The sequence below is a fragment of the Nelumbo nucifera genome, chromosome 3 (assembly GCF_055504915.1).
Source record: "Nelumbo nucifera cultivar China Antique chromosome 3, China Antique-T2T, whole genome shotgun sequence".
Classification (NCBI taxonomy): domain Eukaryota; kingdom Viridiplantae; phylum Streptophyta; class Magnoliopsida; order Proteales; family Nelumbonaceae; genus Nelumbo; species Nelumbo nucifera.
In genome coordinates this window covers 1,379,948-1,396,434 of record NC_142651.1, presented here as the reverse complement: position 1 = coordinate 1,396,434, position 16,487 = coordinate 1,379,948, and the positions used below count along the sequence as shown (strand labels likewise).

General features: G+C 36.9%; 1 protein-coding gene across 1 annotated transcript; it reads left to right on the top strand.

Moving 5' to 3' along the window:
- The first annotated feature begins 6,060 nt into the window (after nt 1–6,060).
- On the top strand, nt 6,061–16,487 carry LOC104592742 (glycine--tRNA ligase, mitochondrial 1-like). The gene is made up of 9 exons (XM_010252209.3): nt 6,061–6,708; nt 8,127–8,509; nt 8,594–8,711; nt 9,203–9,397; nt 9,488–9,712; nt 14,815–14,874; nt 14,989–15,069; nt 15,154–15,559; nt 16,039–16,487. Exons 1-9 carry the CDS (start codon nt 6,250–6,252, stop codon nt 16,269–16,271), a joined length of 2,160 nt encoding a protein of 719 aa, XP_010250511.1. The 5' UTR covers nt 6,061–6,249; the 3' UTR covers nt 16,272–16,487.

Below are 16,487 nucleotides of genomic sequence, written 5' to 3'. Positions count from 1 at the left end.
TGAACAATGTTCGGGTAAAATATGTATTTTGAAAAAATGATCGTTTCTTTAATGTTTTCTGTCATGATCATTGATAGAATGGAGATTTTTATTGATTTATAAAACATAGAGAGGAGATTTTTGTTAAAATGAAAATGAAAATATATAAGAGATTTTTATGATTGTCAAAAGCTTCAGGGGAGGTTATTGTATTTTACCTTTTTTTTTTAAATTGTTTAAATCATAATAACCCAGATTAAAAGTTCCAAAATGGGTTCTATTCGGTCTGGGACTCTGGGCACTATTGTTGCTCATCATGGAGAGAATAAACTATTGGCAGCCGTGGGTAGAAGATATGGTTGCCACCGCTTGAGCAAAAATAACTATTTTAAGTTTGATGCAAAATAACTTGACCCGACAAAAAAATGGCTCAATCTCCTTCACCGTTGTTGCTTATCATGGAAAGAATAAACTATTACCGTCTGAGAAGAAATCAGAATAAAAATTAAAATCTAAAAAGTATGAAGGAGAGATCTACACTCCGAACAAGAATCCATCTGAAAGTCAATTATCTCGTAAGTCTCCCGGTCGCAAGCTTGTTTCACCTTCGGTACCGGAATCTAAACGGTGAAAAAAAAAATCTCGGTTCCCCCTATTGCATTTATCAATCTTAGGCCGAAATACTACCAATTAAACTTTATTATCACTCTCTGCATTCCATTTTGATTTCATTCTTTCGTTTTCATGCTTCCCCGATTTGATTTCCCTGCATTTTGCTATAGAGTGGTCAAGATCCAAATGGGGGTAGTAAGCGAAACGGGTGATGAGGCTCCCGTGGCACCAATTCCATCGAAACTTTTGACACTAACCTAATCTCATCATCATTATTTTTATGGGTTGGGATTGCCATACTGATATATTATAGATTCGTTAGTTGCTCAAATAATCAACCTTTTTTGTCGTTGTTTTCTTTTATCCATGAATCAGTTTATTCCCCGCTACTTTCATTAGTAATTTGTCGCTCATTTTTGTCATGTTTTAGCTTTCCCTTCTATGAGGAGTAAGCTCCATTGAAAGTGAGGATTTGTCAGTTTTGAAGCTTAGTCTATGATTGTTTCTTTAGTCATAGCTGATGTACTTGTTTGTGATGTTCAAAATAGATGTATGATATTTTGCCTCATTGAATGCTGATCTGTTCCGTATTTTTATTTCCACTCTCACACCTGATAATGAATCCCCCTTATCTGTTTTAGTGATTCATCTATTTTTATTGTAGTTGAGGCATAAAAATGAAAATATGGGAGAAAGAGTTTATAAATTAGAAGGGCAAAATGGTCAAAAAATACATAAGAAGGGTAATTTTAGTATTATAAAATGCTTAACTGACGAAATACTGATGAGTGGACCCAAGTGTCTATTACTGAAAGTTTAGGGTACCTAAGTGTTGCATTCCAATGTTCGAGGTGTTTAAGTGTTACTATCCCTAAAGTACATGGTACTTATCTTTAATTTATCCTTCTAATTTTTAGGCTTGGTGAAAGATAAAATCTGATTATTTATTTGATTAAGACTTATAAGCTAAAATTTTCCTAAAGCCATGAAGAAGGGTGTATTTACCAGTAAATATGATTTTGTTTTCTAAAAGAAAAACAACTACCACATGTATAGAAATAATATTATCAGCTAATGTTTCAAATGTTTTTTGTTTAAAAAAAAGTGTGAATGATGATTAATTTGGATGTTTTGGAATAATGCATCTACAATACACTAGTTAGATTTTATTGGGCTTAAAAAAAATTTGACAAAAACGTTTTTTTTTTTCAATTTTTAAACAAAATCACCTTTGCTTGAGTTAGTGGTTCAATCATTTAGATCAAATAGTTCAAACGCGTGATATCATAAATAAAATAATAAAAATATAAATATTTTAGAAACATGGTGTGAATATTAAGGCTCTGTTTGGAAGGAGTACAAATACAGATTTATAGAGTATAAAACCTTGCATTTTGTATACATTTGCACTGTACATATTTGTATATGTAATCATTCTAAATTGGGCCTGAATGAATTATTAAAAACACAAAAAACATGTCATTGATGCAAAATTTCCCCAAGAGTTATCTTATCTTAATGAATCGATTAGTTTGATTAATTATCTTTCAACTTTTAATCAGTAGATCGTTTACCTTGATGGTAGTAATTGGTTTCAAATTAAACAATTTGTTCGGCCATTTTGATTGAAGATTGTTTTTCGCAAACATTTCTAGCTAGTTTCAAATTATATGGTACACACACACAAAAAAAAGTATGGACGAAAGAGAAGCATCTAATCTTTAAATTGGCATTTTGGGTTTACACTTAGTTAACTCCTTCCGCTGCCCAAAATGTTGTCTAAGTAGCTATTCATGTCTGGCCATTATTTCAAAGTCTAGATTACAAAGAAAGGGTCAGAGGATTTAAGTACTGCAGGGTAAGGAAGATGAAGTGAAATTGAGGAAATAATTGCAAAGTGTATCAACGAAAGATAAGAAAAATAAAACAACGAAATAACAAAACACTAACCCAAAATGTCTTTTTGAATATGTTAATTGAGATTTGGGATTTGGGACACAAGTGTCCTTTTCAAAATTCTTTGTGTTTTTGTTTTGAAATTAGTTGTTCAAGTCAAGTGATTTGATGGTTAATTGACCAAATCACCAAGTATGTGTTTGCTTCCGTAGTAGGCAGTTTATTTATATTTTTTCATTTTAAATATTTATTTATATTTTTCTTCACTTTAAAAGTTGTTTATTTTAAACAGTTATTGTTTTTGTTGTTTGGTAAGGTTTTATTTTAAAAGTTTTTTATTCTCCACCCCAAATTAATACCCACTAAAATGTGTTACACCAGCATTGGTTTCAAAAAATGGTAGTGCAAGGAAACAAGAATTTGATATTTTTCCAAATGTCTCCTGCACAAAAATTAAATCGTTTTAGTTTTTTATCATTTATCAAATAAATGATAAAATCAAAAAGTCGTTTCATTTTGTTTCATATACAATAAACACCAAGCATATGTGGTGGCATATTTTCAATAAACACCCACAGAGCCAAGCACAACCCAAATCAATGTTTTTTTTTTTTTCAAAAATGCTGAATAAGCCTCAAACAAAAAACAAACCCATAAATATGACATTATTTTTTTTTCAAGGGGGATTAAGCCTCATTCAACACCAGGATGTATTAATGAATGATATCCATTGATAACATCATAGCAGCTTTCAATGCATCGCCATCAAAATATATATTACGCATCCCCCCACTCAAATGCAAATCTAAGGTAATGCTTGAAAACACAAGTATTTATTTAAATAAGTACATTTTTTAAAATATGGGACCACACATTAAGTGGTTTTTAAGTACTTATAGGTATTTGGTAAAAAATACTTATTTTAAAAATTATTATTTTTTAATAAATACTTATTTTAAAAAGTGACTTCAAATTGATTATCTTTTTTAATAAATTTTCAAAAAAATAGGACGAACTGGTCCCTAATATTTTATTGTAATACCTAAAATACCCCCGTACTCATTCTCTCACAACTGTTATACGGCCTTCTCACCCCTCTCTTCTCTTATTTCTCCACCTCAATTTCCTCATCATCCTCGAATTTCTTATTCTCAGCTGCTGCTTCCATTCCGCATCGGTAATCCTCTCCTTCATCTTCGTGGTCGTTGTACTTCACAAACCTCTATAGGCTGGGAATGACACTCATCATTCGTGGGGTAGGAAGCCTTGAGAGTTTCATAGAAAGAAATCCTCCTAGACTTGAACCATTCATAAACTAATATTAAAATTTAAACAAGAAAGGCAAACAACCACTTCTCTTTATTGCCACTACTACTTCCGATGATAGAAGACAACAGGAAAAAGGAAAAACATAAGAGAAACATATATAAAGAGGGAGATCCTATAAACTATTATCGCTGAGCGTGTGCAACGGTATCAGAGGATGGTATAGGTGAACCAGCGACGTCGACGGCCAGTGTACTGGGCTTGATATCGGGGCATTGACGGCAATAAACAGTTCTGGCCATCCTGGATTTGTTTGTAGACGGAGGCGACATGCCTTCCGCAACCAGCCCAACTGTTCTTCCCGCAGGACAAACACCTCACAACTTTAACACATACTCTATCCTTATCTGCTACACCTGCACGCCTTGTGTTTGTTACTTTGTTTCAGAGATTTCTTTCTGAGATTCTGGATTTCTGATTTGGGGGATGGCTTTGCTTCAGCTGGTAAACGCGTTCATACTTCATACCGTTGAATGCATATGGGTCCACGTGGTTCTTCGGTTTTTGGTCCGGAAAATCTTAATAATAATAATAACGCATAGGATAAAGTGGGGTTCATGTGGACTCTCACTTGTGCACGTGTGAACCCATGTGGGCTCTCAACTGTCATGAAATGGGGTCCATGTGGACTCTCACTTAAAATGTATAACATAATATAATATATGAAAAACATTATATATATATATGTATGAGTGAAGTGAGAGTTAAAACTGTCATTTGTGTCAATATAAACACTTATAGGAAAGTAGTTTACTAAACATTCCTATTCCAATGATTAAAAACAATAATAATTGGAGTGAAAAATGGGTTACCAAACAACTTTAAGCAGTTGTTAAAATAAGTACTTTTAAAGCTTAAATGAGTAGTTCAATTGATGTCAACCACGGCCTAAGGCTATTTGATGTCAACCAATTAAGAGTGTTGGACTCTTAATTGTTGAATGATAGATTAGTGTATATATTTTGACATTTTTTTATTATATAATTGTTTTGCATACAATAAAAACACTTAAATGAGTAATTCATGTTGAATCACACTGTATTTACTAATCAGCTTTAGGACAATCAATCCAATGTTCTTTAGGCTGAGTTTGGAAAGAGTACAAATGAAAACATGTACTTTGCAAATGCATATAAAAATAATGTAAAATATAAGGTTTTACACTTTACATATTTGCATTTGTACTCCTTTCAAACTGAAACTGAACCTTAATGTGTAAATCATTTTATCTCTTGATAGATCAATTGTTATCTTGAGTTTGGATAAGATAACATGCAATATGGACTCAAATAATGGCAAGCTGTTATGGAATATATTGTTTAAAAAGTTTGTATTTATTTTTGTATGTATTTACTGTTCCAATAGCAATAAATACAATATAAAAATGTTATTTATTGTATAAATCATAACATTTAAAAATGGTTTGGGGTCACCTTCCTTCTGTCAAAAAAGAGAACCAAGAACACCTTTGCAAGAAGAAGAAGAGGAGGAGGAGAAGAAGAAGAAGAAGAAGAAGAAGAAGAAGAAGAAGAAGAAGAAGAAGAAGAGTGTACTGCTGGAGCTCTCACCGTCGATGGATGATGGCCGGTGTGTGGGATGGGAGGAGAAAAGAGAAAAGTAGAAAAGGGAAAGAGGGAGGGTTCGAACTGTGAGGGAGTTTAATTTAATTTTTGTCGTTTTGTTCCCTGGTTCAATCGCATACCCAACTAACGGCCAAAATCCGTTTAGCCCATGTATACTGGATGACGTGGTCGTCCCTCGTTCGTGGGTTCACAGAACGCGGACTGGGCACAAACGGAGAGGGAGAGTTCCAGCTCATGACCCGATTACCAGCTTCGAGCCTTCAACGTCAGCTGGTTGCCGATTCTCTCTCTCAATAATATATTAAACCCACATTTGCACTGCTTGCTCAACACTCTATTGGTCCAAAACAAGTTGCCGCAGCTGGTTTATATTTGAGATTAATCTTTTCATCACCAAATTTCATCCACACCTGTTATCGGGTTCGGGCCGGGAACTATCCATCCTGGTTCAGATGGGATTAGATTGTCGCAGGTTTTCTAGTTTCTACAAGGAATGAAGGAAGAGTGGATTCGTTTGCACAAACTCGGTGATAAGAGAACCCTGTCCGTTTCGTTCAGCTACTTTCACGGGCTGATCGGGTTAGGCCCAGAATGTAACCCGACCCTTTTTGACAATGTCCCTTTCCAAAACCACTTAAATATCCATCCCAGTCCTCAAGCATCCAAGTACGTGCCCGTCACGCGGTATCACTCACTCACCCATCCACCTAAAATCCCACTACTCGAGGCCGAATATGTGCACTAGGTTTTAGGGTTTTTGATTTTTTTTTTTTTTTTTTTGAACCGTTTTCCACAAAAACAACGAACGAATCAGGATCACCTATTGGCTTTATCATTCTGTTGAATCGTTCGCATGCGATTTATCTCTCGCATCCTCTCAGTCTCGCCAAAGCCCTGTTACCTTCACATCCGCTACATTTCTTCTCTCTCCTCCACCATGGCATCCACCGAAGACTCTCTCCGTCGATCGCTGGCCGAGAAGCAATCCTCCATTGACGCCCAAGCCGCGGCCGTCCGGTCCCTCAAGTCCTCGGGCGCACCAAAGTCCGAAATCGACGCTGCAGTTGAAGCCCTAAATGCACTGAAGCTTGACAAAGCCTCGACCGAGAAGCAGCTCCAGGACGCCGTCAGTGGTAATGGCAATGCTAACGCCGTTAACAGGGATGCATTCCGTCAGGCTGTAGTGAACACGCTGGAGCGTCGGTTGTTTTATATCCCTTCGTTCAAGATCTACCGAGGTGTTGCCGGTTTATACGATTATGGTCCTCCCGGCTGCGCCGTTAAGTCCAATGTTCTCGGTTTCTGGCGGCAGGTGAGGTCGAGATTGGACTTGTTTGATTTTGGTTAAATCATGGTTGGTAACTGCAATTTTGTGTTGTGTTTACATGGTTTTTGCTTGGAATGATCGGGACAGCAGGTGGTTCTTTTTAATTATTTGAATTTCATCAGTTAACTTCGAATACTTAAGCGAGTTGGTTTATAAGTTTAAATTGCAATTTTGGCCTTTCAGATATTTTTTAGTTAATTTTGTATGTGCTTAGTTGTTTATTTTTATCTTCTAACCGTGGGATGGTAAGTGTTTATTTTTAATACATTAATTCCCATCTGATTCATTTCCACAACTGGGTAATGCTAGAATACTTAATTGCGTGGGCTAACCCCCCCACAGACACACACACATTTTGCTAACTTTTTAGTGATATTTATTTATTTTTTGAATTAGTCCCTATATACTCCATTTCCATTTTCCAGAACTAGGTTCTTTAAACTATGGTGGTTAAATTGTCCCTGCATTGTATTTAGCAGCCATAATTTTTGGCCAAATTTCATTTTTCAATTTACTTTTTCATGTGTTTTTATTGGATTGGAATTGTTGGGACTTGGGACTCGGGAGAGTATCTTGTGAAAGAAAACTTTATGTACCTTAACAGGCTTTGTCCCATGTAGAAGTGGAAGCAGAAGAGTAGTGGGACACGAGTCATGACGGAAGATATTGGTAGGCCGGAGTCTGATAATAATTCGGTGTTCGTACCCAGTGATACCGATAAAAAGGAAAATAATGAAAGGGAGGATGAGATTCACCAAATTGTTAAATCACTTCCTTTGGAAACAGGTGGTGGAGCATACAATTCAAGTAGCCAGATCATTGGTTTTGTTATTTTTGGGGTACAAGGAGTGTGCGAGAAAGATGTTCAAGATATTAGAGGAACAGGGCACAAAGAGCGGAGGGAGATGGAGAATGTAATAGGACTATCTGATAAAAATAATGAAGGGGAGGAGAGCAGGTTCAGTAAGGAGGTGTATAATATCTTAGCATGGGAAATGCTGAAGCATAGCATGCAATTGTTGAGCAGGACATGCCCTTTATGAGTAATTACAATTCACACCCTGTCTTTTTTTACTAATATTGTCTTTTACTTTTGGAACTTCGAGCCTATATTGTATGCTGATTATATACGTTTTTTCCTTTTCAAGAATATTGTTTTTACTTTAATCTATAGAGATTAGAGAAGAAATTTGCTGCATCCTAACTCCAGTGAATGTTTATACATCAGATTACCCAATTTGGAATATAGCCTATAGAATGTTGTGTTTACACTTTACACAGGATGTGCAACTCCAGCATATTATATTACCTCAAACTTGTTCACACTGTGACTTCCAAGTATCAAATGTAGCTTTATCTCTATATTTCCAACTGTTTGTATGACTTTTTGTTTCTATTTTCAGCATTTTGTTCTGGAGGAGAATATGTTGGAAGTGGACTGCCCATGTGTTACACCAGAAATTGTGCTGAAAGCATCAGGGCATGTGGATAAATTCACTGACCTCATGGTTAAGGATGAAAAGACAGGAACTTGCTATCGTGCTGATCACTTGCTTAAGGACTTTTGCAAAGAGAAGCTTGAGAAGGATCTTAGTATGTCTGCTGAAAAGGCAGCAGAACTAAAACACATTCTTGCTATTTTGGATGATCTTTCTGCTGAAGAACTTGGTACTAAGATCAAGGAATATGGCATTACTGCTCCAGATACAAAGAACCCTCTTTCTGATCCATACCCTTTCAATTTGATGTTTCAGACATCCATAGGTCCATCTGGCTTGAGCCCCGGGTGAGAAAATTTGGTGGATATATTTGCACTTGATTCTCCTTTTACCTATTTATGTCAATATCTCATGCATTTGATCCAATGCAGGTATATGCGTCCTGAGACAGCTCAAGGCATCTTTGTGAACTTCAAGGACTTGTATTATTATAATGGGAATAAGCTCCCGTTTGCTGCTGCTCAGATTGGCCAGGCTTTCAGAAATGAGGTTTTAAAAATTTCACTTAATTATATGGAATTCACTAGGATTATACTAAATGCATCCCTTTTTTAGCAATATTGATATTTGCTCTACATTCCATATGAAAATCCTTCTGTTGTTCGGATCAGTTCTTATAATTAGTTGAATTGAGGGCTGAACTCTTCATATTATGACTGTAGGTACTGTTCTCTTGCAAGAATGACATTTGAACTCTTCATGTTATGTATGTATATAGATAGATGGGTTGTATGTTGAAGATCTCGATGGTCTTGGATAAATGGATAGCAGTAAAATTTCAATAAGCATGAGAAAAAAGCCTAGTAAACAAGCAGAGAATGCACTAGAAAAAGGGGGGAGGAGCATAATATAAAAGGACTTAACCAGTGAAAACCTAGGAAAATAATTTTTGTATCCCTTTCATGTTGAGGGTCTTTTCTTGTGGCAATGATACTGGATTTTCAAGCTTCAAATCTGACAGTACTTTTCTGCAATTCCAGATATCACCCCGCCAAGGCCTTCTGAGGGTCCGTGAGTTCACATTGGCTGAGATTGAGCACTTTGTTGATCCTGATGAGAAGTCTCATCCAAAATTTGATGATGTTGCAAACCTGGAATTTTTGATGTTTCCAAGAGAAGGACAAACATCTGGGCAATCAGCAAAGAAAATTCATATTGGTGAAGCAGTTTCCAAGGTTAGTTTGACTTTGGGTTTTCCTTTTTATCCACTCTTTTCATACCGGCACTGTTCACAATGTATTAATTGATTTATTTTTTTGGATCAGGGAATTGTTAATAATGAAACCCTTGGCTACTTTATTGGGAGAGTATACCTGTTCCTGACTTACCTTGGAATTGACAAAGAACGCTTACGTTTCCGGCAACATCTTGCAAATGAGATGGCTCACTATGCTGCAGATTGCTGGGATGCAGAGATTGAATGCTCCTATGGCTGGATTGAGTGTGTTGGCATTGCTGATAGATCTGCATATGACTTAAAAGCTCATTCTGTAAGAGTTCAACTGTCCTTTTCTTTTCTTGTTCTGCTTTTAATTGATGAGAGCCAAAACTTCACCGAGAGAACTTTTATCAGTTGTTCTACAAAATTGCAATATGCATAAAAATTCACATGCATCAATAATTTGATGGACGAGTAATCTAACAAAGAGATTTCCAAGTGTTAGATTTAGGGTAGAGCACATGAGTTTTGTACTTTGGACTATGCGATCATTGTATCTGGGACAATTTGTTCACCTTTTGTGCCATGTGTAATGCTACAAATACATATATTAAGTGGCAGCACGAAAGGGCTCTACATGTTCACCACAGGTTTGTCTGTGTGTGTGTGTGAGTGAAACTGAACACAGTCGTGATTTGGAAAAAAGGTCCAATGTATTGTGGGTGTACTGAAATGGATTAGGGAACATGTAGCATGTAGAGCAAGGTTTAAAATGTCAGTGCTGGTGGAAATATAAATAATCCAAATATAGGAAACATGCCAGAAATGCCATATGGAAATATTTTAAAAAGTAGAAGCATTGTGAAATATGTGAAAATATAGAATGATATGATAATAAGAGACATAGAAGGGCCATCACTTGGTACTAGTGATTTAAAAGGCGCGCCTCAGGCACGCTTAGGCACTTAGGCGAGGCGCATTTTAGGGTAGGCGCCTTGCCCAGGTCCTAGGCGCAGCCCATTCAAAAGGCGCACGCCTGGTGCACCTTGAGCCTTAGCCTAGGCGTTGAAAATTTGCTTCCTTTTCCTTTTTTTTGAGTTTGGCTACTGGGCCGGGGGCTCCACCCCCAGATTCGCTCGCTCACCGAAGCTTTGAGAATCCCCTATTTGGTAATGTTGTCCATTCATTCATCTTAATAAAATATCTTCTTAAAAGCAATTAAAACTTTTAAATTATTATTTTTTGTGTGAAATCTAAGAATTTAAGACCCTAACATGGACTTATTTGGGCTTGCCTCGAGGGGCATGGCACAAAGGTAGCTTGTAGAATTAAGAATGTAATATGTCACATTAGCTACTTGATGCAATTGAGAAAAAAAAGAGATTGTGGGTTTTATATGCTTGAAAATGTTTTATATGTTTGATTTCATTTTTAAATTCTCATTTGAATATGCTTTACGTATTATATTTTTCTATTTTAATTTTAGATAATAGGTTTTTTAAAACTTAAGTTAATATTTTTATTAATATTATGTTTTATAATTTTTTGATTTTTTTTGAATTTTTAGCTTTTTTTTTTAATTGTGCGCCTTGCCTCAAAAAGGCGCGTGCCTCGCCTTGCGCCTTGCACCTCAGGCGCAAAATGGCCCTTGCGCCTTTTTTCGCGTTGCGCTTTTAAAACATTGCTTGGTACGATGGTAAAATCTTGGGCTGACATGCGTGAAAACACAGTTTTGAGTTTGAGAGCAGCCACTTTGTGCAAAAATGCCATAGTTTAGGTTTGTATCCACTCCACCCTCCCAAACTCTAGATTGCAGGGACCAACATGGGGTAATGACTTTTATCAAGTCCATTGTTAAATTATAATCTTGTTCCGAAACCATCGAACAAAACTAAGAAACCAAAGTCAATAGACAAAACAATATGCTACAAAGTTGTCCTGTATACTTTGAGTCAAAACTCAATATAAGAGTATGCCATAGTTTTCAATGTGCCAATGCGATCCTAGGTGACGGGGGAGTGCTTAGTCACCTGCCTAGGCATTGCCTAGTGTATCAAATTTAACCTTGCTTTTCCTAGTGTTTCAAGGGTTGTGTCTCAGAAATAGCACTTCTATTCATAATGTTTCAAGGCTAGTGTCTAAGAAATAATCATTGCCTAGGAAAAGAAGGGGCTAAACCTTTGTTTTTTTCATATAAAAAAGAAGAAAAAAATCAGAAAAATAAGGAAAAGGGCGAAGAAAGGAAAAGAACCAGAAATTTAAGAAGGGGTGTAAACCCTCTTTTTGTTCCAAAAAATGAGGGAAAAGAACCAGAAATTTAAGAAGCAGAGAGGGTTAAACCCTTGTTTTTGTCTCAGAAAAGAGAAAGGAAAAAAACCTCAAAAATGATGGAGAAGAAGGGGTGTAAACCCTGTTTTTGTTCCAAAAAATGAAGGAAAAGAACCAGAAATTTAAGAACCAGAGAGGGTTATTTCCTATCTCAGAAATTGAAGGTGCTGATGGCAAGCTGAAGTCATCATCCCATCAATTCCAATTGCTCCAAGTCTTCACTCTTCACACTGCAAACTTTTCTGTATCATTAGAGCCCTAACAAAACAAAGAAAATAACAAATACATGTTGGTTTGTGAAGTAAAAAAAGGAATGTTATGGTATATCTCCTCCTATTTTAATATGAACTCAAAGTATAAAAATATTAAAATATTGTAAAATAATGAACTTGTAAAGTATAATATAAAAACTGGTTGCTGTTTGGGACCTTTGGGTGCGGTGAGCAATAAAAAGTGCTTATTCACCTATGAGTCGCCTTGACAATATTCTCAGTTGAAATTAAGGCCCATAAAAAGTGCAAGTGATTCTGATAGGTCAACCTGATGATCTACAGTACTACTGCCCAACATATCTACAATACTGTGCTGATAAAAAAAATATGTACAATACTGTTACCAATTTATGTTATAATACCATCTTGAGTACTCCACAAATCCACATAATTTCAGTAGTTTTCACTATGAAACTACCCATGGAAATGAAAATATGTCATGAAAATATTAGGAAATATGTGGACATTTTGAACCATTATGCAGAATACACGAGGCCTTCCTTAAAACAGCAAGGGGAGGTCTAAAAACCATAAAAGGCCTAAAGAATATAGTAATATAACAATGCAAAACAACAGAAAGATTAGCCTGGGGGGGTGGAGAGCCCATATGTACCTCAAGTGTCTCTATTTGATGGAATATCGAGTGGCTACGTCATTCCTCTAGATGGATGAAATAGGATAGGTCATATGGACAAGCAATTTGAGTGGTCCGTTTTTTGAAAAAGATGGTAACTCTATTAATGAAATAGAGGGTACATAAGAAGATGTACACAGAAATTGCAACTCAAGAGTTAAGTAGGAAGAGAACTATCACCAAGCAAGACATCCCTGTGAGCACCAGCTTTTGCTAGACCATCCGCATCCTAGGGATCCAACCTAGCTGTGCATTTAGGTTGAGAAGGATATCCCTTGCTTCAGTCAAGAAATGAGCTAAAGCCCATGGCCCACTGCCAGAGTCAGCTAGCCACCTGATTGTATTTGCTGAATCTTCTTTTATGGTGATGTTCTGAAAACCCAGATCTCTCGCAATCCTTTTTGAAAGCCTCTTTCCTAAACGAGTATGAAAATCCCTCGAAGGAGTGCTCCTGGAACCAACAAGGTAGACAACAGAATTGGGACCCTTTCTCCTTCTGGTACCTTCTCTTGTGCCTCTTTTTTTTCAAGCCTTAACACAAGCAGTTGTTCCTTTTGGTTTGTCCTTTCCTGTTAAGGAGGTGTGGTCTCAACCTATTCCTCCGAAGGTAGGAAGTTTCTATTGGGAGGCCTTCCTGGAAAGAGTTAAAACACAGGGGATCTTCAAAGAAAAAGGCCCAATAGATGTTAGTCTCCTCATTGGTGTGTCCTCTGCAAATCCGCTGGTGAGTTTGGGTTTCACTTACCGATTTCCTGTCAATTTGCAAACATTATTTGGGAATGGTTTACTTATTTGGGTATAGGTGGAACTCTCCAATGGATGTGCAAAGCTTGTTTACTTCCTCTCCTTCTAGCTGGCCAACTAAAAGAGCAAAGATTATGTGGAGATGTGTTAAGGCTGCAGTATGTTGGTCTATTTGGGAAGAAAGAAACTTGAGAATCTTCTCAGAAAAGGAAAGAACTGTGGAAGCAGTGATAGAAGTGATTCATGCAAGGGTAGTTCATTGGCTGAAAACATTGGACTTATTTGTGGATTTCTCAGTTGATGATTTGTTTAGGAATTGGGAGGAAATTGCAGATTCAGCCCCAGCCAAGATTGTCTCAAGTTCTTGTTGGAACCCTCCACCTATTGGCTTTACCAACCTGAATTTTGATGGCAGCAGCATGGGCAATCCTGGGCCTCTAATAGGAGAGTTTTGATGGACCATGAAAGAGGGATTGTGATGGCAATGTTTTCTGGCCCAATTGGAGTAGGGGGCTCATTGAGGGCTGAGATTTTAGTCATCTCTGGAAGGGATTCAAAGGGCTAAGGATTTGAACATAAACAAGCTGATCTTAGAAGGAGACTCTGGAACTGTAGTGATGGGTAAAAGAAGAAAAAGGAAACTCAGCAATGAAAAGAGGAAATACAGCTGGTTGGCTAAAGATATGGAAGTTTGATGCACTTGGATAAAGAGAAGTGCAAATTCTTTTGCAGATGGATTAGCTAGACAAGGGGTGAATAGGAGCTCCGTTTTTTGGGCTCAACTGTATTTTTTTCTTCTGTTTTTTTTTTTTTTGTTTTTTTTTGTTTTTTTGGGCTTTAGTGGCATTTGTAGGGAGTTAAGTGATTTTAGCTCCTGTTGGATGTTTTCTCAACAATTAATCAATTAATGAAATCTCTGTTATTGATTAAAAGAATGAGCATGGAAATCCCCCTTGCTTGTAGTAGCCCCATTTAGGAGGCTATTTAATTTCAGGACTATGTTGATGGTTATGCTATACTTCATCATAATTAGGAGAAACTGAGGCTGCATTGGGCATGCTTCCAGAGGATTAATTTGATGATTTTTTTTTTTTTTATTTTAAGAATTATTTTTTAAGTATGAACAAAAATTGCTGGAACCAATTCCTTTTCTGGCTTAAAATTCATTCTAAAAGTTGATTATTTGGAGTTAGAAAATTCAGCTTCAAGAAACAATCATTTTTGGTTTAAAGCTCATTCTTCAAAATTCAAATAGTGTTACTTTGGATCTCAAGTTTAACCAAACATAGCCTGAGAGTTACTCCTATTATGTCAATTTGATTAAATGCTTATTGGAGGAATACTTCCTGCATTGTAGTTAGAGATTTGACAACATGCCAAACATATCTACATTGTTCATCAATATTATCAAAGGATTCTCTGTTACTTATTCAAGTTAGTATTCTTGTTCAACAGGAAAAAAGTGGTGTTCCTCTTGTAGCTCATGAAAAGTTTCAAGAACCCAGAGAAGTGGAGGTTCTCTCTCTCTCTCTCTCTCTCACACACACACACACACAAAACTACTTCCACTCTATTTCTGTTTCCAGTTTCACTAATTTGACCCCGCATTTGCATGGAATATGATTTCAGAAATTGGTTATTGCCCCAGTGAAGAAGGAGCTGGGTCTTGCATTTAAAGGGGCCCAAAAGAATGTGGTTGAAGCTTTGGAGGTAACAATAGATTGAATGCTATAACTTTTAGAATATGTAAGAAATTCTACTCATCTTGCCTGTATTTCTTTTCTTTTTGTGCAGGCCATGGGTGAAAAAGAAGCCATGGAAATGAAAGCCATTTTGGAATCCAAAGGGGAAGCTGAGTTCCATGTGTGCACTCTTGGAAAATCTGTCACTATTAAGAAAAACATGGTGATGATTTCAAAAGAGAGAAAGAAGGAACATCAGAGGGTTTTCACACCTTCGGTGATTGAGCCATCTTTTGGTATTGGACGTATAATCTATTGTCTCTTTGAACACTGCTTCTACACAAGGCCAAGCAAAGCAGGAGATGAACAGCTGAATGTATTCCGTTTCCCTCCTCTTGTGGCACCTATTAAATGCACGGTCTTTCCCCTGGTTCAAAACCAGCAGTATGAAGAAGTTGCTAAACTCATCTCTAAATCATTAACTGCGGCAGGGATCTCACATAAGATTGACATAACAGGTATGCAACTTAGATTGTCATATGATTTAGGTACTGCATTCTTGGGTTTATGCATGTAAGGCCCCGTTTGGTTTACAGGAATAGGGGTCTGGAATTGGAATCGGAATGGGCTATTCCCATTCCAACTGTTTGGTTGGGCGGAATCAGAATCTCATTCCCATTCCTGCTGGAATGGCATTGTATTCCCCATCTGAGGGAATGGCCATTCCCTACCCCTCGGGAATGAAATCGCATTTCTGCTTATTCCAATTCTCATTCCTATTCCTGTCTGAACCAATCAGACTATGGGAGTAGATCATTCCGATTCCGAAGGATTCCTATTTTGATTCCGATTCTGATTCCAACTGCGTACCAAACGGACCCTAAATATAGGAGTGTGTTGGTTGAAAGGAAAAGAAGAAAAAAACGAAAGATGCAAATGATGTGTTGATATTTCGATGCATGCCATTTATTGTACATTATGTTTTTCTATGTTATAGGTACATCAATTGGAAAACGATATGCAAGGACAGATGAACTGGGTGTGCCCTTTGCTATTACCGTAGATTCAACAACATCTGTGACAATTCGTGAGAGGGATAGCAAAGATCAAATTCGTGTGAGCGTGGAGGAGGTGGCTTCTGTCGTTAAAGAGGTGACTGATGGGCAGAGCACATGGGCCGATGTGCTGTGGAGATACCCTACTCGTTCAACCGTCGTGGTGGATGAATGAGATAGATAAAAATAAAATAGCATATTTCTTGTTTAGGGTGTTAAATTGAAATTTGTTTGACATTAAAATCTTACATTTTCTTCACTCAAGTCAAAAGTCTCGATTATAGCAGCAGTAATGAGGGGAATTATAGTTTGTTCACTCACACATTTTGCTATTGTAACATTAATTGGAAGAGGTTAATGCATTTATAATTGAACATGCTTATAGGAGTAA

Coding starts and splice junctions, on each gene's coding strand:
- LOC104592742 (XM_010252209.3), top strand. CDS start 6,250: ATGCGATTTATCTCTCGCATCCTCTCAGTCTCGCCAAAGCCCTGTTAC. Junction 6,709..8,126: donor TTCTCGGTTTCTGGCGGCAG/GTGAGGTCGAGA, acceptor TTCTATTTTCAG/CATTTTGTTCTGGAGGAGAA. Junction 9,713..14,814: donor ATGACTTAAAAGCTCATTCT/GTAAGAGTTCAA, acceptor CTTGTTCAACAG/GAAAAAAGTGGTGTTCCTCT.